This window comes from Danio aesculapii, chromosome 7 (genome assembly GCF_903798145.1).
Source record: "Danio aesculapii chromosome 7, fDanAes4.1, whole genome shotgun sequence".
In the NCBI taxonomy this organism is placed as follows: Eukaryota; Metazoa; Chordata; class Actinopteri; order Cypriniformes; family Danionidae; genus Danio; species Danio aesculapii.
This window is the reverse complement of record NC_079441.1, coordinates 52,688,200-52,710,469: the sequence shown is the minus strand read 5'-3', so window position 1 is coordinate 52,710,469 and position 22,270 is coordinate 52,688,200. Positions and strand designations below refer to the sequence as shown.

Below are 22,270 nucleotides of genomic sequence, written 5' to 3'. Positions count from 1 at the left end.
TTCATCCCTCAACAGACACACACACACACTACACATATTTGCACACTTAGTTGACAAACCACCCATCTCTATCGGTTTCATTTTCACGGTCTTAATGCATATAGGCAGGAACCAATTGTTGCTATACCCTCATTTTATACTTGTACTGCTCAGTATGGCTTCTTGGACTTTTTGATTAAAAATGTCTGATAAAATTTCAAATGAAAAGTTCCTGCTATAATTTACTCATCCTAAGGCCATCCGTGATGTTGGAGACTTCCTTCTTCTGTAAAATATTACAGAAGATTTTTAGCAAAATCCATCCTAATTCATAATATGGAAGTCTTTTACAGAATTATTAAAAATAAATTAACATTCTGAAACTGGCAGATGTAGAGCAACGATAGGATAAAGTTTTAGACAGAAATGTATTTTTGCTGTCGTTACTAACTCATAGGTGTGGTCTATCAATATCAGGTGGGATTGTGTTCAAATGTAGAACAACATGAAGTGAAAACAGTTTGAATTTAAACGTAAATCTCACATTGTTAATTTTGACTCCACAAGTAAAGACAAAAGTAACACTCAGGTGGGTCAAAATAACACAACAATATGTGCTATATTTACTGGCTTACTCTTGTTTATTTTAAATATATGTGACAATGACTTAGTTAATATGGTAACTACAAATATAGTTTGTCCTTTATCTTTGCAATAAAAAGTACATTGCATTTTCATTTTAAATTTCAGTTCCATTAAATGTTTCAAAAGCAATCCAACAATACAAAATTAAATTTATTAGATTTTTATTATTATTACTGGCAATGTGCATTAATTTGATAAAACATCTGAATGGACATCCTGCAAACTCTAAAGCGGAAGTTAAAAATAAGGTATGGCTATAAACAGTGGGCCATAAATTGTTACTTCTGTCCCCATGCACAGGAACTCTTACCATTTATACCTGATTTACTTTTAAACTGAAAAGCTCAGACATTGCAAACTTAAGGATGTGTTATTGCACTAAATATCCTGTAGATTAATCATTACTGTGACATATGAATAGAGAACATGAGGAAAAAAGTACAGCTACATTAATTTACTTTCTCCACTGAATTTCTAAACTAACCACAGGACACAGTGATACATTTATATTATATTTGACATTGATATCTGTCAAGGGTTGCATGCTTAGAGCCTTAACAGCAAATGCTGTCAGGTCTCAGAGAAAACAGCTTTGTTACTTTCCTCCCTGCTCTTTCATATTAAATTAAAGGTGCAGTATGTAAGTTTGACACCCAGAGGTTGACCTAGGTATTGCACTCCTGGTTTAAAACGCAAGCACAGGTTGGCAGTTTTACGAGATCAACAGGAATGTTAGAAGTGTGTTTAGGCTAACTATCGAGCCTAAAAGCTGATTTAAGGCCGATTTAAGTGATGTTCTAAATAAAAGCAACGGCACACAATAGATGGAACATTTTCCTTATTAAAATGAGTTTTTGTTCTGACAAAAACCTGAAATTTATATTTTAGAAACAGCTTCTATTTCTTGCAGCTGAACAACAGGTAAAATCTGACAATGATCCCCTTAGGTAAACGCTAATAATGTGAGTTTGAATGCCATTTTACATGATATTTATTGCCATATCACTGAAAGCAGCAACAGATAGTTCACCTCAGATCTTGAAAATAAAATAAAATGTTGAAATTGAACTTTAGAACTGTGACTTTGTGACAAGCCAACACATATGAGTGATTCAGCATGTATATTTAATAATGTTAAAGAGGTATAAAATATACTAGTTCGATTATAAATCTTACCATTTTGTTGGAGTGCAGTAAGTGCACTATTCTTGTGTTTCTGAATGTCTCTATTTTAATATCTGTCGTGCTTTTTCAGGTGCAAACAGCCAAATTGCTTATCACTGCAAATCTCATCATGTATGTTGTTAGGACACAGGGGAACAATATAACCTGCTCACCTATTGTTTACGCTTGTGATATTGTTTTTATTTGCTAATTAATAACCTCATGTGGAACTCTGAATCTGCATCTCATTTTGGAGTCTGGGTTAGACAGCCACTCCTACTAGCCACTTTGCCTGGTTGAAAATATTTTTTCTTTGCAATTTTCTTAAAGTGTTTGACAAAAAGTATGCCCAATATGCGTGCAAATGTGATCTTAGAATAAAGCAACAGCACGACTGACAAAAATAGTGTTCACGCGAGCAAAAGAAAGCAGGTGAATACTAATTGAGAGGATAATCACTGTTTTAAAAAACTGTCTTTTTGCAACCAACAGCAGCTGCCACTTTTGCTTTAACCATTCTTTGAACCGATTAATAATTGGCCTAACCATATGCACGCGGTCATATAATTTACAATTTATAAAAAAAGGTTGAATAAAAAGTGTTTGTATACAGCTATATTTTGATTGTTTTCACACATTTTTAAAAATTGCAGCTAAAAAATAATTATTTATTATTTGGTGTGGTCAGAGAAAAATTTGAGAAAATAAATCTTTAGTGTTTAGCCTTGAGAAGTCATGTGAAATAAAAAAACTAATTGCAGTGCGACACTATGAAACCACAACCCATTTGATCATGCTCATTGAGCAAGCTCATACACAACACTCAAAAAATTAAATGAATGCAGAGGCATGTGGAAATAGCAAAATCTAAATCAGGTCATTTTACAATGCCAAAGTCCAATTTTATGCTTGTAATATATGTTTTCCCAAGAACAAAATTGTGGCTAGTGAAAATGGCAAGTGGCTAGTATTGTTGGAAAACTATTAGCCACAGTGGCTGTGTCATGGATTGGTCAGGCTCTCACAACCCCCACTCACGAAGATCACCATCACCTGACTTCTAATGAGCACACAGCTGCATCACATTCACGAGCACCAGATAAAAGCACAGCACTCCAGTCGCTCATTGTCCGGGCTCGTCTCGACGAAAGCGGACAACTGAGCGATCACTCAGCGTAGTCATCCTCAGCTTAAACAAACGATTTACTTACCTGTTCTCTTTGTATTCCTCCTAGTCTTCCTGGTCCTCCCGAATCGTCCTGTCTTCCAGTCCTTCCAAGTCTGTGTCATCCTCTGTCAGCTGTATCTGGTGTGTGCTGTCCATCCTCGTGTATTCCTGTTACCCAGCCACGGAGGAAAAGACCCCAACATCATTCCTGATCCTCCTGGCTATCCTTCATGTGCTCCTTGTTGTCATTTAATAAACACCCTAACGTTTCCTTACCTCTGTCTCCTGTCCGCATCATAACAGAAGCCCGGACCAATAACGACGACAACATGAGCACCCCCGATCACTTACAAGAGCTGGTGGACCAGTTGAAGCGGATTCTACAGCCACCAGCTCCACTTTCCAACGCACCACCAGCACCGAGCACTTCCGCCTCCACAGTTTCTTCTTCGGCCCTTCCTTCCAGTCCCATGGCCCGACCAGCGCCCTACTCAGGCGGAGCGGGGGAGTGCAATGGTTTTCTGTTACAATGTTCCCTCATATTCGAAATGCAACCTTCTCTATATCCCACAGATAAGTCGAAGATCGCCTACATCGTATCTCTACTCTCTGGACCTGCACTTAAATGGGCTGAGACGATCTGGAACCAAGCCGGGCCGGTCATGAATTCCATCACTACCTTCACGGAGTATTTCAAAGAGGTGTTTGGACGTTCTGATGGGGAAGTAGCCGCTGGAGAGCAGCTGTATCATCTAAAGCAAGGTACTCTATCTACACAGGAATATGCTCTCCGGTTTCGCACTCTAGCAGCTGCAAGTGGATGGAATGAGAGATCGTTGTTGACCACGTACCGGCTCGGCTTGGAACCCACTCTCCGAATCCAACTGGCCACATTAGATGATACAATGGGTCTGGAGAGATTCATACAACATTCTCTCCGATGTTCCGATCGTCTCCGTTCCTATCAACAGGACACCATCACCCCCCTCGTCTGCACTCCTCCAATCGCCTGAGTCAACAGCCTCTCCAGAACCAGAACCCATGATAATAGAGTCTGGAAGACTGACATCAGCGGAACGACAGAGGAGGCTGACCCGGGGTCTGTGTCTATACTGCGGTGTCAGTGGACACACCCGTATGGAGTGTCCCCTTCGTCCCATTCGGACTTCAGTGAGTGTATTCAGTACGAATATTGAACAATGTAAACCACTTACTACCACCGTACAAATAACTACTGCCTCTATTTCTCTCCTTGTCACAGCCCTCATCGACTCCGGGTCAGCAGGGAACTTCATCTCCCAATCCCTCTGTCGTCAACTCCACCTCCGTACTGAGGCGTCCTCGCATATATACCAGATACAACCGATAACCCAGTGCACTCGATCTTCGACCCGTATCCATCGACAATGCGAAGACATCCTTCTTCAAGTGGGGTTGTTACATCAAGAGAGGATTCAATTTCTGGTTCTGGAGGGTGCAAATATGGACATCATTCTAGGGCGCCCGTGGCTGGTGAAGCACGATCCCATCATCTCTTGGGGCACAGGAGAGATAAAGAAATGGGGATCTGGATGTACACCTGCCTGTTTTCCAAATCTCCCTCTTCAAGGTCGGAACCCCATTTCTTTGTTTGCAACATCGGTCGAGAGCCCTCCTGAGAAGCAGTCTATCCACATTCCTAAGGAGTACAGCTCCTTTCATGATGTCTTCTGCCCCAAGAGAGCTTCCCAGCTACCGCCGCATCGGTCATGGGACTGCGCGATCGACCTAGTTCCAGATGCCCAGTTGCCAAGAGGTAGGATCTACCCGCTCTCGCTTCCAGAGAATCAGGCAATGGAAGATTACATAAGGGAGGCTCTGAGTCAGGGGTACATACGTCACTCAAAATCACCAGCCGCCTCAAGCTTCTTCTTTGTGGCCAAGAAGGACGGAGGGCTGCGTCCATGCATCGACTACAGGGTCCTAAATAACGGTACAGTAAAATACCGATATCCCCTTCCTCTGGTACCAGCCGCTTTGGAACAGCTCCGAGAAGCTAAAGTCTTCACTAAATTGGACCTCCGCAGCGCGTATAATCTGATAAGAATACGTGAGGGGGACCAATGGAAGACAGCATTCGTGACCCCTACTGGCCACTATGAATATGAGGTCATGCCTTACGGTCTGGTCAACGCCCCCTCCGTATTCCAAAACTTCATTCATGAAGTCCTCCGGGAGTTTCTTCACCACTGTGTAATAGTGTACATAGATGACATCCTCATTTACTCCCGGAGTGAGGCCGAACATCGCCAACACGTTGCGGAGGTCCTACACACATTGAGAGAACATCACCTCTACCTCAAAGCGGAGAAATGCTCATTCCACCAGAAGTCGATTCATTTCTTGGGATACATCATTGACCAAACCGGTATACGTATGGATGGGAAGAAAATTGAGGCTGTTCTATCCTGGTCAGAACCCACTTCCATTAAGGAGCTCCAGAGGTTTCTTGGGTTTGCTAACTTTTATAGACGGTTTATCAAGGACTACAGCAGGATTACATCACCTCTCACTAATCTCCTCAAGGGTAAACCCAAAGGACTGGAGTGGACCAAAGAAGCAGCCGCAGCCTTCCGCCTTCTTAAGAAGGAGTTCACAAGGGCCCCACTCCTGACTCATCCTGACCCAAATCTTCCTTTCGTGGTGGAAGTGGACGCATCCACCACCGGCGTCGGGGCAGTATTATCTCAACATCATGATACACCGCCCCGACTGCATCCCTGTGCCTATTTCTCTCGGAAGTTGAGCCCGGCGGAGCAGAATTACAGCATAGGAGACAGGGAGCTTCTAGCAATCAAGCTAGCCTTGGAGGAGTGGCGTCACTGGTTGGAGGGAGCCAAACATCCGTTCCAGGTGATCACAGATCACAAAAACCTCCAATACATCAAAGAGGCCAAGAGACTATGTCCACGTCAAGCCAGATGGTCACTTTTCTTCTCACGTTTTGATTTCTCCATTTCCTATCGTCCAGGACCCAAGAATCTAAGAGCAGACGCTCTCTCTCGTTTGCACGAGCATCACGATCATGAAGAACTCCCAACGAAGATTCTTCCCGAACACATCTCCATTTGTCCGATCACCTGGAACGCTCCTCCAGTCGTTGCCACTCCGGAAGCCCCTGCTCCGCCGGGATGCCCTCCTCATCGGCAGTTCATACCACCTGAACACCGGGTAGATCTGATCCACTCCTTACATACCTCGCTAGGCACTGGACATCCAGGGATCAACAATACTCTCTCGCTAGTATCCCAACGATTCTGGTGGCCAAACATGGCAAGGGATGTGAGGCAATATGTTCAGGGCTGTAAGGACTGTGCCCAATCCAAGAGCCCACGTCATCTACCCGCTGGAAAGCTCCATCCCTTGCCGATTCCGAACCGTCCCTGGTCACACCTAGGAGTGGACTTTATCACTGACCTCCCTTCGTCAGAAGGTAATACCTGTATTCTAGTCATAGTAGATAGATTCTCAAAGTTTGTCAAACTAATCCCTCTGAAAGGTCTTCCCACAGCCTTTGAAACTGCCGACAATATCTTTAATCAAGTCTTCAGGTCATTTGGTATTCCAGAAGATATTGTGTCGGACAGAGGTCCACAGTTCATCTCACGTCTATGGAAAGCCTTCTTCAAGCTCCTAGGTGTGGCCGTCAGCCTCTCTTCTGGATATCATCCCCAAACCAACGGGCAGACAGAGAGGAAGATTCAGGAGGTGGGACGGTTCCTGAGGACCTTCTGCAGTGGTCACCAGAACTCCTGGAGCCAGTATTTGGGCTGGGCAGAATATGCCCAAAATTCACTGCGGCAACCCTCCACCGGACTCACGCCATTCCAGTGCGTCCTGGGCTTCCAACCACCGCTCTTTCCCTGGGATGGCGAACCATCTGATGTCCCCGCAGTGGATCACTGGTTCCGGGAGAGCGAGAGAGTCTGGGACGAGGCTCATCAACATCTGCAGAGGGCAGTCCGTCGAAGCAAGGTAACCGCCGATAGGAGAAGGTCTGAAGAACCCAGATACACACCCGGACAAAAGGTGTGGCTATCCACCCGGGACATACGCATGCGACTGCCCTCTCGCAAGTTAAGTCCCCGATTTGTTGGTCCCTTCACCATCGTGGAACAGGTTAACCCCGTCACCTACAAACTACAATTACCCTCTCACTACCGTATTCACCCTACATTCCACGTATCACTCCTGAAACCCTATCACGATCCTGTTCTTCCCTCCACAGAGCCTGACCACGAAGAGGAACCCCCTCCTCCACTGCTCCTAGAAGAAGGAGCCGTCTACGCAGTGAAGGAGATCTTGCGTTCCCGACGTCGTGGTGGCCAGTTGGAGTACCTGGTGGACTGGGAAGGGTACGGCCCCGAAGAAAGGACATGGGTTCCCAGAGCTGATATTCTCGATCCTAGTCTCATGGTGGAGTTTCATGAGAGCCACCCTGAGTTCCCAGCGCCTAGAGGCAGAGGGAGACCACCACGGCGTCGGAGGTGTCGGCCCTCAGGAGCGGGCCCTGGGGAGGGGGGTACTGTCATGGATTGGTCAGGCTCTCACAACCCCCACTCACGAAGATCACCATCACCTGACTTCTAATGAGCACACAGCTGCATCACATTCACGAGCACCAGATAAAAGCACAGCACTCCAGTCGCTCATTGTCCGGGCTCGTCTCGACGAAAGCGGACAACTGAGCGATCACTCAGCGTAGTCATCCTCAGCTTAAACAAACGATTTACTTACCTGTTCTCTTTGTATTCCTCCTAGTCTTCCTGGTCCTCCCGAATCGTCCTGTCTTCCAGTCCTTCCAAGTCTGTGTCATCCTCTGTCAGCTGTATCTGGTGTGTGCTGTCCATCCTCGTGTATTCCTGTTACCCAGCCACGGAGGAAAAGACCCCAACATCATTCCTGATCCTCCTGGCTATCCTTCATGTGCTCCTTGTTGTCATTTAATAAACACCCTAACGTTTCCTTACCTCTGTCTCCTGTCCGCATCATAACAGGCTGGTGACCAAAAGAGTTAATGTCAAACCCTGCATATTATGGTGTTTTTATGCTTTAGAAGAGTCAAAAACTTACATACAGCACCTTTAAGCCAACCATGTTTTAACCAAGCGGCAACCTCCCGCTCTCCCTCGGGAAGCCAATACGGAAGTAACTAAAACTGCAATTCATCAAAATTCCGCTAGTCCTGGCTCCATAATAGAGCAAATTGCAATTGAGCCCACTGTTAGAATGGCCAACTTTACAGCAGAAAAAAAGGTGTTTACACCATGGTACAAAGAACAATGTTGGTTCATATAGGTATTATTACCCTCCATGACAATTGTGAGGGGGGTGAATTTTTTTATAACTCATCCATTTCCTTTATATTAGGTTATATTAAGTTTGCATAATTAAGGGCGTGGCCACTTGAGTGACAGCTAGGTCTCGCTGGTCGCCGTCACTTCACCTCAGCTGAATCCAGCAGATTAGCCGCTGATCTCGGCATATTCATCGTATTTTTGTTTTGTTTTATGTGGCTTTACACAGTCAGCTGCCTTTTGGACTTATTTTTTTACAATTATCAGATGATATGGGATGCTGTGTGCATTTAATTGTGCTCATAAACCATTCATGTGGCCTCGTTTCCCATGTGAGTAAAGTTATATACTTGTATACCATCTCTATAAATGTATTTGTTTTATTTAAGATCATTTATCGTTAATATTTTTCTTTAGACCTGTAAAGCACTCGAATGTGACAGATTGATAAGCTGTAGGCTCTAGAACAGTCATCTGAAGCGTTATCGTACAGTGTTCTTTCTGGATTTCATCAATAGTCTTGCATTTACTAACACACACTATATCTGAAGTGTTTGGATGTATTTCGCGTTTTCCTCCTGTAGAAAAACGTCATAAGAACAATGCTTCGTGGCTCAATGTATTACTACACTGTTTTTGAAAGTCTAAACACTTTATTGATACAGTGTACAGCCAAGCACATGTGGTCAGAACACAAAGTAGTCGCAGGTAGTAAAGTATCAAGCGTTTCTCCCAAAGTAAAGTCTGTCTGCCAGGTCTAAGCAAAGTGCCAGCAGGTGTCTGTAGCTCCGCTTACTCTCCGCCTCTTTGCCCTTGTTTGGTATCCCGCCGTGGGTGCAATGACGCGTGAACAAAATGGCGACGGTTGACCGCGCCTACTTGTAGCTTCTTTTGCAGTGTTCAGAAACCTATGGGTGACGTCACGGATACTACGTCCATATATTTTACAGTCTATGGTTTTAACCTTATTTATTTTACAGGTGCACGGCAATCAACTTGATGCTTTAAAAAGGGAGAGTTCACCAAAAAAGAAAAAAATTATTCACTATTTACTCACCTTCAAATGGTTCCAAACCTTTAAAAGTTAGTTTTTTAATTCTGTCAAACAAAAATCAACCCAGATTACGTGATTACGTATCCCTATATACAGGAGGTTTGTTTTTTTTTTGCAGTTTTTGTTTTTGCGAATCCACCAGAGGCCGCTCTGTACACTTTTTGAGATCTCAAATTTCTCTCACAAGTGCCATTTGCATCTGCTGTTCTCAGGTAAATCTGTTCTCAGAGGCCGCTGTTGAATAACTCACTGACTGACTTACCAACAGACCGATCCCACCACCCTCCCCCTTCCCTAAACCCAACCAATAGTATTTTGAAAAGCAAAGATTGACGTGCCCAACCCCTCCCCTAAACCCAATCGCAGTGTTTTGAAAAGCAATCCAAAAAAATTAAAATAACGCTGCTTGTTTTTATCATGTTTTCAGATTTTACCACATTCTCACCCTGCTATTTTTTTGTTTATTTAATTTTTTGGCTTCTGTTTTTATTTTACCTGCTTTCTGGAACCGTTCTTCAAAAGACTCGAACCCCATCGTCGTGTTCAACTTAAGCTCTGCATCTCAGATCCATCAATGTACTTGTTGAGCTACCAGACAAACTGGTAACAGCGGGAAAGCCATCCACATGCAGGTAAGCGTTCAGCTGGTAAGCGAGAAAAGTAACACGTCATCCCATTCCGCAGTGTTCTTTTAAACATGAAATGCAGCCATACGTAGCTCTAGCTACATAATTCGCGATCTCCAGAAACGTAAATAGAGCTACGTTTTCAAAATGAACCTGTGATGCAACAAAAACAAATTTTGAAGAAAGCTGAAAGCCTGCAGCAATTGGCTTCTATAGTATTTGTTTTATCAACTATTCTTCAAAGTATCTTCTTTTGTGTTTAACAGAAGAAAAAACTAAAGTAAAGGGAGAGTAAACTATGACATCATTTTCATTTTGGGTGTACTATCCCTTCAATATAATGAACATTGAAATGACTTTACAAACTTAATTTGATCCAACTGAAAAAAATTACTTATATATTCACCTATACATTAACTATATCAATATATATATATAACATGATTATCTAATCTTTTCATGTCGAGAGGTATCACCGTAATTTGTTTGTTTTAAAAGGATCTCACAATTGCCCCATTGCATTAACAGTTTGTCTGATTTATTAATTGGGGAATCTCATGTGTCTCATATGACGGTGTAATGTCAGAAGCTCATATGGAGCATGTATTTTATGTATGCGTGTATGGCCGACGCTAAGTGCTGAGACATCTGAGGCACATGAATCACAGTGAGATGTAAGAGCTGTGCGATCTTCTCCGTCTGCGAGATGGAACACAACCTGTATGTGGACATGCATGTGGAATGCAAGTTCATGGTATCAGATGAGCAGCTCGGTATGATGTTAGTGCAGACGCATCCAAGGCTCATGGCGGACTGAGAAATGCAGTTTACAGATGAGAAGGCTGACGCATAGAAAAGAGGAAGATCAGACTGTATTCTACACACAATGTAAAAAGCTAATAGTTTATGTAAAAAAGGAGTAAAGTTAGAAGAATTATTCAGATTAAGTCAACTTAACAGTTCCAAGTTACAATAGGTTTACTTACTTTATTTTTAAATAAAGTCTATGTGTTACTTTTAAGGCAGTGTTGTTGTTCACTTTTACACTTTTGACAGTGTAAAGCAGCCGCTAAATTATTTCACTGGTGATGCCAAAATAGACACTTTTGATTTAAAGGGGACCTATTATGCAAAAATCACTTTTATAAGGGATGTAAACACAGTTGTGTGGCAATAGTCTGGGAATTCAACCAGCTTCTAATGGTAAGAATATATTCATTTTATTTTGTTATAATCACACTTAGGAAACGCTTTGATTGACATTCTTCATTTTTGTATGTGACATCAGAGGGGAAAGCCCAGCCAATTAGTGACGATCTCTCCCTCATTAGCAAAGGACGTCAGTTTTGTTTTTGAATCTGCCACTGACACACAGGCATTTGTAGCTCCGCCCTCTATTGAAAAGAGCACAATCTCATTTGAATTTAAAGCGACAGAAATGGCACAATTATGATCAAAGCCTAAAAGGGTCAGTTTTAAAGAGTTCTAAAACTTTATTTGTGTGGTACTTTAAGCTGAAACTTTAAATACACACTCTGGGGACATCAGAGACTTGTTTTACATCTTTTAAAAAGAGGCATAATAGATCCCCTTTAATACCACTGTCATACTCCATTCACTCTTAGAAAGTGTTTAAAGGTTCAAGACACCCTGGAGTACTTTTTTTTATTTTAACAGATTTGTGTGTGTTGAGCATCATTTAAGACAACAGTAGCACATGTCCGCTTTAATTGTGGGAAAAACTGATAATAATTTTGAGCTTTTGTCAGCTAATCTTCCAGGTTTAAAATGATTTTTGGGGGGAGATCAAAATCGGTGACATAGCACGCATCTGCTAGTGGAGTGATGATGCGTCGGTTTCTCATTAATATTCATAGCAGAGTTTTCTTATCCTATGAAAAGCCTGCTTCTCAATTATTCATGAGAGCATGTGCTTTCCGAAGGCATTGCAGACCTGCCAAGCTGTGAGACCCAATGACTGGGTGAGACAATGTCTGCGCATGCCACCGGTTGTAAGTGTTTGTTTCCATAATCCATAGGGTTTGTTGCATGTTTCCCTGCAATGCTGTCAGAGTCGATACAGAAAAGCTGTTGGTTTGCAGCAATCAATTTTGTCGGGTGAGCTGTACGAGAATTGAAGAATGGCAAACTTTGTCTTTTATCAGTTGAGTTCATTACCAGTCAGACACATCATCTATATCCGTGCTGCTGTGTTTGCCTATGTTTAAAATCCTCTGGATTACTGGCAGCGTTAATGGTTGGAACAGGGCAAGAGACCTGCTGCACTGCTATCCACTGTGTCTGCATTCAGACTCGGGGATTCAGGAGGAGAGAAGTTCTCTTTATTTATAGTGTTTATATAAACACGATTATCTTTACAATGATATAACAAATTGTGGATATATGTTTATGAAATTCCGAATAACAAATGTAGCAGGACATTAAATTACTCACTGTTTATTTATTTGCATTTTAACTTTGTAAACTATAAAATCATGGGTCTCTTCATGGTTTGTGTCTCATGTTGTTAGCCAACTGAAAACAGTGTTTGCTCCTCTCCTTTTCCCCCTGCTCTGCTGGCCATGCCCAGTCCTCCCTGTGCTCCACGCCCATCTTGGAGCATTTTTTTTTTTTTATTCTGTGGCTTGAACATTGAATACATTGCTATTACATTATAACTATATACAAGATAATATTTATAAACTTAAATGTTTCTTTGTATATTTCATGTACAGTATTTGTGTATTTATACATAGATATACACAGTTCATACGTAATTACAATATTTTATTGTGAATGTAGTTACATTGTCATAATATAATTACTATGTGATAACACTTTTACATTGTTATAACATTGTAATTACATCTGAGATATAATATGTAAATACAAACTTTTGTCTTGTGTGCAATTACTGTGTCGTTACATTGTAATTTCATTGTAGTTACATCTGAGATAATATTTATAAACGTATTCCTTTGTATATTTCAAGTACAGTATTTGTGTATTTAAATGTATATATACACAGTACATATGTAATTACAACCTTTTATTTTGGATGCAATGACATTGTAGTTACATTGTTATAACATTGTAATTACATCTGACATGTAATTACAAACGTATATCTTGTGCGCAATTATTGTGTCGTTGCATTGTAATTACTACATCATTACATTGTAATTACATTGTAGTTACATCTAAGATAATATTTTATAAATGTAAATGTTTCTTTGTATATTGTATGTACAGTATTTGGTTATTTATAGTTGTATATGCAAATATGCAAAGTACACATATAATTACAAATTTAATTACTATGTCATTATATTGTATTTGCATTGCTATTATATTGTAATTACATACAAGGTAATATGCATAAACTTATATGTTTCTTTGTATATTTCATGAACAGTATTTGTGTACTTATACGTAATTATGCTCAGTACATATATAATTGCAATCTTTTATTTTGGATGTAATTACATTGTCGTTACATTGTAATTACTATGTAATGACATTTTATATAGTTTTAACATTGTATATACATCTGAGATGTAATATGCAATTACAAACTTTTTTCTTGTGTGCAATTACTGTGTTGTTACATTGTAAATACTATGTCAGTACATTGTCATCACACTTATTCAAGATAATATTTATAAACATGTTTCTTTGTATATTTCAAGTATTTGCGAATTTATATGTACAAATGTCATTACAAACTTTTATTTTGGATGTAATGACATTGTAATTACATTGTTATAACATTGTTATTACATCCAAGATGCAATTGCAAACTTATCTTGTGTGCAATTACTGTGTTGTTACATTGTGTTTATGACATTACATTTTAATAACATTGTAGTTACATCCAAGATCATATTTATAAATGTAAATGTTTCTTTGTATATTGCACTTACAGTATATGGTTATTTATAGTTGTAGTTACAAACTTAATTACTATGTCAGTACATTGTAATTACATTGCTATTACATTGCAATTACATACAAGATAATATTTATAAACTTAGATGTTTCTTTGTATGGTTCACATACAGTATTTGTGTATTTATATGTAATATACACAGTACATATGTAATTGCAATCTTTTATTTTTAGATGTAATGACATTGTCATTACATTATAATTACTATGTGATAATTTTATAATTACCATGTTATAACATTACAATTACTATGTAATAAAATTGTAATTATGATGTTATAACATGGTAATTATAATATATAGTGTCATTTTACCTTTACTTTTAAGAGATACTGGCAATTTTCACAATCAAGAGCTATAGTATAATATTCCAACTCATTATCTGCATTGAATGGTTTTTACAGTGATTAAAGGGATCATTTTCAAGACAATACTTTCTGTATGAAATTTGTACAAAACCTATACTAAAATCAAAGAGAAACAAGCTACATTTCTTATGTTTAGTAGAAGTGAATGAGTTGACAGAGAAGCTGACAAACTTACTTAGAGAAACGCTGTTGCTGTCAATCATTGTTTATTTCACTGAGTCAGTTTAATGATAAAGGGATTGATCCAATAGGCCTATTGATAAAAGGTTGATAAAAGGACACATTTGTGGCTGCTGTCTTTTGTCATTGATTTTGATACACTTAAAAGTGAGATATTTAGTATTTTATTTTAAAATACATTTCAATCTATTTTTGCCCATCCCTGATTACCATACTAAATCTAGAGAGTGATCATGACAGAAATAAAATATGTAACTTTTATATTATAATTATTTTAGTGTTGTTATTTTGGTGGTCAAAAGAGCATCAATGTGTGGATGTCAAATGGACGTTGAGGTTTTGACATAAAATTGATTTACATGTTTAATGTTTTTTAGATGTCGTTTTGACGTCAAGGTGCCCGGTTCGGCGGATAGTTCACCCAAAAAAGAAAACAGGAAAAAAATCTCAAACTGGTTTGGAACAATTCAGGAATGAGTACATGATGACAGAATTTTCTCTTTTTTTATGGTGAATTGTGCTTTCAATGCAATTTAAACTAAAGTGTTTAACTTGTTATGCATGCATTTCATTATATTTGTAATTAAATTTTTGGGTAATTTTTATTAATTGACAGTTATAATTCATTCAAAATTTCAAGGAATTTTAGTCGTGGATCTAGGATCCGTGTAGGACCGTGTTTTACAAAATAGTCAAGCCACTTCAACAAAAATGCTTTATTTTGTGAAAAGTTCAGTGATTAAAATTATAGGACAGCATTAATGAACAAAATTCAGTACCAAACGTGGTAAATGGAAAAAGAGACAAACAATTACATTTATTTTGAGGCGATGTAGTTACAGTGTAACTCTTAATTGAAGTTATATTTATATATATAATATTAATATAATAGTAATATTGAATTACATACTATATGATTGTGTGTATTTTTATTTATTTATGATTTTGATACACAAGGTAAAAGTTTGTAAATACATGTGTGCTGTGTATATTTACTTCTACAACTAAAAGTCAGCCGAATAACTACCGATGAGATAAATAATATACAGTGTTCATTTAGTAAAACAGGTCGTCCTAACCAGGGCTGCCAACTTTTGACTTTAGTTTGGAGTAAGAATGTATGCCCCGCCCCTATGCCCACAAGCCCCGCCCACACCAAGCCCCGCCCTTTTTATTTACAAATCTAAAAAAATTCTATATTATTTTAATAAATCCTTTTTATAAAATATTTATTATAAACAAAAGTATTATTATTATCCAATTATTATTCTATTCTAAATAAACAAAATTGAAAAATCAATTCTAAATGAAACTTACTGGAAAACAATGTAAAGACTGAAGTGATATGCTAAGATTATTTAAGAAATTTTTGCATAAATATATTGATTTCATTAGAATGAAATTCTATAGACAATTATATAGAATACATACAATACACATACAAAAAAACTAATTTAGTGGTTTTATTTTAACGGGGTTTTTTTTAAGCATGACGGTAAAACATGAACGTGGTTATGAGTATATTACACGTGCTTGTTTGTTGTAAAAAATCGTAATAATGACAAAAAAAATACTAATTTGTGCATCTCCTGACTTCCGGGTGGAGCTATACGGCCATTGTGGCTGGTGTATTCTGGGAAATTTCCTTACCCCTTGGTTTTGAGTGTGGTCCTGAAAAATCTCTGTTCAAAAGGCTATCTACCCCTTCCCCTTAGCCCTACGCGTTCAAGCTAAAGAGAATTTCATGGGAATGGAACTACCCCTTCATGGGAATGCGCAAAATGAAGGGGAAGGGGAAGGGCTAAGGAATAGAATTGGGATTGGGCCTTAATTGACAAAACAGCTGACTGACCAAATTGTAAAATATCTGAAATGTTGTTTTGACCATTCTCAAATCCCTCAGCCAAAGTCTGTCACCAAAGTGGTTCAGTTTTATTACCTCCCAGAACTGTCTTTAGCGTCTGCGCTCCCAAAGAGCATCTCACACTTCCAAAAGCCACCGTGTGTCTTCTGATGTTCAAGTAATTTAATATATAGGAAAAAAGGCCCTCAGTGGCTTCTTCTACCACAGCAAATTCCATTTTTCTTATTGATATTTCGTGCTAGTTTATCATGAAGTCATGATTTTGTTCTCTTCGACTCATTAGATGGAAACTTATAACTCATTATTCAGAAATTTTTAATGTGATATTCCAGTTTCGGATGGAAACACAACCACTAATTCTCATGCTGATTAATATTAAGGAGAAATGTTATGTGACAATGTTTACTCTGTGTAGTTTTTGGTTTCTTTATTATGAGTATCTGCATGTGTTTGAATGTGTCACGGATTGTGAAGTAGAGGGGTGTGTGTATGTGTGTGTGTGTGCGTTTCAGAAAAGGTTGTTGTGGGGTGTGTGTGAGAGGAGAGTGTGTTGTGGGGGCAGGGTCCTTCACACATGTGCTGTCACTCAAGCCCTGCACACACACACACACACACACACACACACACACACACGAGGAACCTCAGTGTCTCGCTGCACACTTCAGTCGTCGGACACTGGTGTTGTATGGCAGTGGTTTACTGTGGTCATTGGGGATCGAAAGGGCTGGAGATGAAGGCAGTGGTGGTTTTGGTAGCACTGCTGACCATTGTGTGTCAGGTGAGTTCAGCTTTACGTTCTGCTTTTTTTATCAGTGAATGCTGCATACTTTAATGCAAGGCCCTCATCCATTTAGGGACAGTAAAATAATAAAACTGCTCAATGTTAATATAACATTCATAAATACTATAAAGAAATAAATAGAGAAATTGTATAGGTTGAATCATGCACAGAATTTGAAATGTAACATTAAAACATAAAAATTATCACTCCAAAAACATTTTTGCTGCTTGTTCAAACTACTTATTCAAAATGAGCTGAAACAACACAATTATTAGGATTTTGAGAAGGCAACTTAATTGATTTATGTTCAATCAACTTAAAATTGAAAAACCATTAAGTTAACTTAATCGATTAGCATTGAGGCGAGATCAAGGGATTGTGTGGAACAGATTATTTACAGTGATTTTAAGATTTTTTTTCTTCATAAAATTATTAATTAGGCTAGTTAAACGGTTCAGTAGCAACTGATGTACTCTCACAAATGTGTTCATACGTATTTCACGAAGACATTGAAAATGTTTTTTCCAGTCATATTTAAAAGAAAAAGGTTGACAATGCCTTTTATATTTACACAAATTGCTCAATGAACTACACTGTAAAAGTGCTGGGTTCAACATTACCTTTATCCTGTCCCAACACAAATCTTTTAAGTTAGCTTAATTTTTTTTCTCAATTTTTGGTGGATTGACCAAAAAACAATTAAGTTGTCCCAAAAAAGCCTTAATAATGGTGTTAATTCAGCTCATGTTAAATAAGTAGTTTGAATAAGCAGCATTTTCTTGTTTTGCGTGAAGTAAAACTACTGTAATAAAAGCTTCATGGTTGAAAATGTAATTTTTCGAAAACAACTTTAAAATTCATGTTCACCAACTAAATTTGTATCAAAAGCGTGTGTTTTTGTTTGTTTGTTTTTTTACAGTAATGTAACATCACAAACAATAAAGATTCTTAATAGATTCCTAAACCAAAACCCCCCAAACATGAAATGCTTATTCATGTAATGGTTATTAATAGCTAATATTTGAATATATTAGTATTATTCATATGTTAGTATTCATTAATAACATACTAAAAACTAAGTTGCTTTTAAAAAAATTTAACCATAACTCTCTAAATAATTTTTAATTCATGATTGTTCAAAAACAATTCTCAAATATTAGAATTAATGTTTTATAATTATAATCATTATGTATTTTATCACTATATGGAAGTGTGGTGAAGAACGTAATATATCACAATCTTAAGTCATTTGTATTAAAGGAACTAAATGTGTTAGTTACTTTTTATGGAAAGCAATGTGAAAGTATATTGTTATTTTTGTAATTCAACTTAACAATTCCAAGTTGCAATGGGTTTACTTTATGTTTAAGTTATGACAACATGTTACATTTAAGGCAATGTTGTTGTTCACTTTAAGTAACTAATCCCTTTTTACAGTGTAAAGCAGGCTCTAAATTATTTCACTGGTGATGCCAAAACAGACACTTTTGATTTAAAGTGGACCTATGCAAAAACCACTTTCATGAGGGGTGTAAACACAGTTGTGTGGCAATAGTCTGTGAATTTAACCAGCTTCTAATGGTAAGAATATATTCATTATATTTTTATTATCACACTTTATAAAAACAGTCGTTAGTCTTGTTTTTGATTCCTGTTTTGAACACTATGCTGACACATCGGCATTTAAAGCTTAACATTTTTATATATTACTGCTATATAATGTAATTAATTGGCATAAGGTTGTAATTTTAGCACCTTGACACATTGACATACTGATGGCCTGTCACAAATGTTTTCTTTAGCATATTTCAATACATTTCATATTTTCCCCCTTATGTTTTACAGAAAAAAGGCTGAGATTGTCTTTGATTATTACAGTTGCTCAGTAAAGTCAAATGTTATGAATCTCAAGCGGTGAAGGTACTGTAATAAAAGCTTCATGGTTTTCAATGGAAATAGATTTTTCAATAGAATGCTATTTCACTTGATTAGCCCTAAAGGCTAAAGATTCTGTGTTTAGGAAGTGGTTACAGTTTTGACCTTGGGCCACATCTGCTAAAATCATCTATAGTGCTGTAGTGTCAAGTAATTGATTGTTAACGTTGTCTTCAACTGGCTGCAATTACTAGCTGTCAGATGAATTAAACGATTGGTGGAAACGAATGATCTAAACATGCTTCGTTTCTGATGAATTGAATGATGACAGATAAAGAATAATAAGAGGAGAAACTCAGCTGGCTTGGCCCTCTCTTGACTTCACAGTTTAAAGGCCCCCTTTGGTCTGTCAGGGGGTGTAATCATGAAGACAATGAATGAGAATGCAAACAAAGCCACACGGTCGTAAATATTCCCCACAATCAGTGATCAGGACTGTTTAGATTTGCAATAGGACACAGATTCTGAAATGAGAGATTTGTCCTGGGCCTGCTCTCGTGGCGAGCTTTCATCATGCTGTACATAAACAGGAGAAAGCCTGCTGTTGGCCTATATGTTAAGAAATTCATTTGAGAAGGTTGAGAAGGTCATTTGATTCAAAGAGATACATTTTTCCTTAGTATAGTATTAGACTGATTTGTCAATGATTAGCAATTGCCATTTCCAAGCTTATTTTGTTTTAAGTCTCGTTTCGTTCAACTAGAAACTTTGTATAAAACATCTAGTCCAGTGCTCACCAACCCTTTTTAACCTACACTCTCAGAAATAAAGGTACGCGAGCTGTCACTGGGGTGGTACCTTTTCAGAAGGTACATGTTTTTACTTCAAGGGTACATATTGGTACCTCAAAAGTATATATTAGTACCTAAAAATTAAGAGGAACACTTTTGTACTTTTAAGGTACTAATTATGTACCATTGAGGTATTAATATGGACCTTTTAGGTACAAATTTGTACCTTTTGAAACGGTACCACCCCAGTGACAGCTCGCGTACCTTTATTTCTGAGCGTGTAAGATCTCTAACCTTGGCATTGCAGAAAGGCAAGATCTACCCATCAAAAACAAACCCGGGCTCATTATTGATACTAATCCCTGTATACATTTCCGGACACTGCAAAATACGTACCAGAAGCCATGTTTTTTCAGTTTTTGTTTTTGCGAATTCACCAGAGGTCGCTGTGTCCGCTTTTTCAGATCTCAAATTTCTCTTACGAGTGCCATTCGTGCCTGCTGTTCTCATGTAAATCCACCAGAGGCCGCTGTCGACTGACTTACTGAAGCACCCTCTTCCCTAAACCCAACCGATAGTGTTTTTAAAAGCACAGATTGACCCGATCACCACTTTCCCTAAACAGTGTTTTCAAAAGCAATCCAGAAAAAGAAAAGCCCTCATGGCCGTCAGCCGCCTGATTTTTTGCCACGTTTTCAGACCTTACCACATTTTCACCCTGTTATTTACCTGTTTATTTAATTTTTTGCCTTTTATTTTTGTTTTACCTGCTGACTCGAACCGCGTCATAGCAGTCAATTCCTCTCTGCATCTCAAGTCCGCCAACGTGTGCGGCGAGCTACTGGGGAAACTGGTAGCGAGCAAAGGAACAAAAGCCATTGAGAATATCATATCGGCCCATAGAATTTGTTTTAAAGAAGAAATGCAGCCATATAGCTCTGGCTACATAATTCGTGTTCCCCAGAAGTGTATACGGGGGTAAATTTTCACAATGAGCCTGTGTTGCCAAAAACTGAGAAAAATAAAGCTATATTTTTCAATTGCATTTCCAACTTGAGACCTTTAATTTAACATTTTTGAACTGATGTAAAAAGCACTAATCTACTTGCAGTTTTTGTTATTGATGCAACCAAGAAAATCTGTTATAATGCAGAAAAAATTGGTAAAATGATTTTCAGTTAAACTTCTGCATTACATTAGCATTTTATAAATGAGCTGTAATAAAATTCCCCCCAAAAAATAATAACATCTAAACAACAATAATAAATATACCTAAAAATTATAATAAAATTCAGCAATTATAACTGCGGTTTTGTCAAAGTTAAAGCCCGATCACATCGAACATGTTTTCCATTAGCAGAGAGAGTTTTGTCTAGCTTTTTTGCAGTTTAATAAAAAATACTTGAGATGTTTTCAATTGCTGCAATGTAGGTGTGCCTGAAAGCACTTTCCACTTGAAGCAACGAACTTGAGCGTGCAAAACACACAATTTGTGAATGGCCCCTTAATACTTTGAGGCTCATATATGAAAAGCTGTATATCAACGTTGCGGCAGTAACTATAATGAAAATAAAAAACAGCAGTTGGATCATGAGAAATAAAGTGAGATATGCATTTCTTGTACTTTTTCTACCGGGAGAGTGATAAAGATCTACTAGTCGATCGTGATTGATGGTGTGGTGACCACTGATCTAGTCTAATAATCCTTTAATAGAACTGTAAATAAAGAAAAATTGCATGGTTTCACAATAGCTAATGAATAGATATGGATCTCATATCTTGTTCAATTTAGTTTTTTGTTTATATTAAAATAACTTTTTTGTATCTTGCCATACTTCAAAATATTATGATTTATTTTTAAAGTACATGTAAGTACTGTAAGTACTGTACATTTACAGAAGGTTTTGTGTATGGTTCATGAATGTTCATTCACACAGATCTGCAGACTGAAAAGCTGTAATATGTAGTAGTTGGCAACAGTAGTAGTTCACTTTGTACAGAAACCATTGCTGCGTCCCAATTCGCATATTTATACTACACCCTAAAAGTATGTACTTGTTTTGTGAAGGAAAAGTATATACTTTTGAGTGTGTAACAGAAGAGAATGCAAGCTTTACGACATACTACTTCCTCGTTAATAGATCATTATGTTGCTTAGTTACATCCCCTGTTAATCATCCCGACACAGGATCCACACATTTCTTTCATATTTTTTTACCTACCTTAATATTGGAGAAACAGCAGGATAATTGAGGAATCTGCCATTTGTTAATGTCTAGATATATCTTGATATATATGACCCTTTGGCATACTTGTTTCAACATACACTCACCTGCCACTTTATTAGGTACACCTTACTAGTACCAGGTTGGACCCCCTTTTGCCTTTATCCTTTGTGACATAGATTCAATAAGGTACTGGGAATACACCTCAGAGGTTTTGGTCCATATTGACTTGATAGCATCACACAGTTGCTGCAGATTTGTCGGCT

The 22,270-nt window shown here is 38.1% G+C and overlaps 1 protein-coding gene across 1 annotated transcript in view; it reads left to right on the top strand.

The window, feature by feature from the left end:
• The first annotated feature begins 16,961 nt into the window (after nucleotides 1-16,961).
• cdh15 (cadherin 15, type 1, M-cadherin (myotubule)) overlaps nucleotides 16,962-22,270 on the top strand; it is a 46,040-nt gene continuing 40,731 nt past the window's right edge. The window contains exon 1 of the mRNA XM_056462155.1: nucleotides 16,962-17,110. Within this exon, the coding sequence (XP_056318130.1) occupies nucleotides 17,018-17,110 (93 nt within the window). The 5' untranslated portion in view covers nucleotides 16,962-17,017. The remainder of the gene's footprint in view (nucleotides 17,111-22,270) is intronic.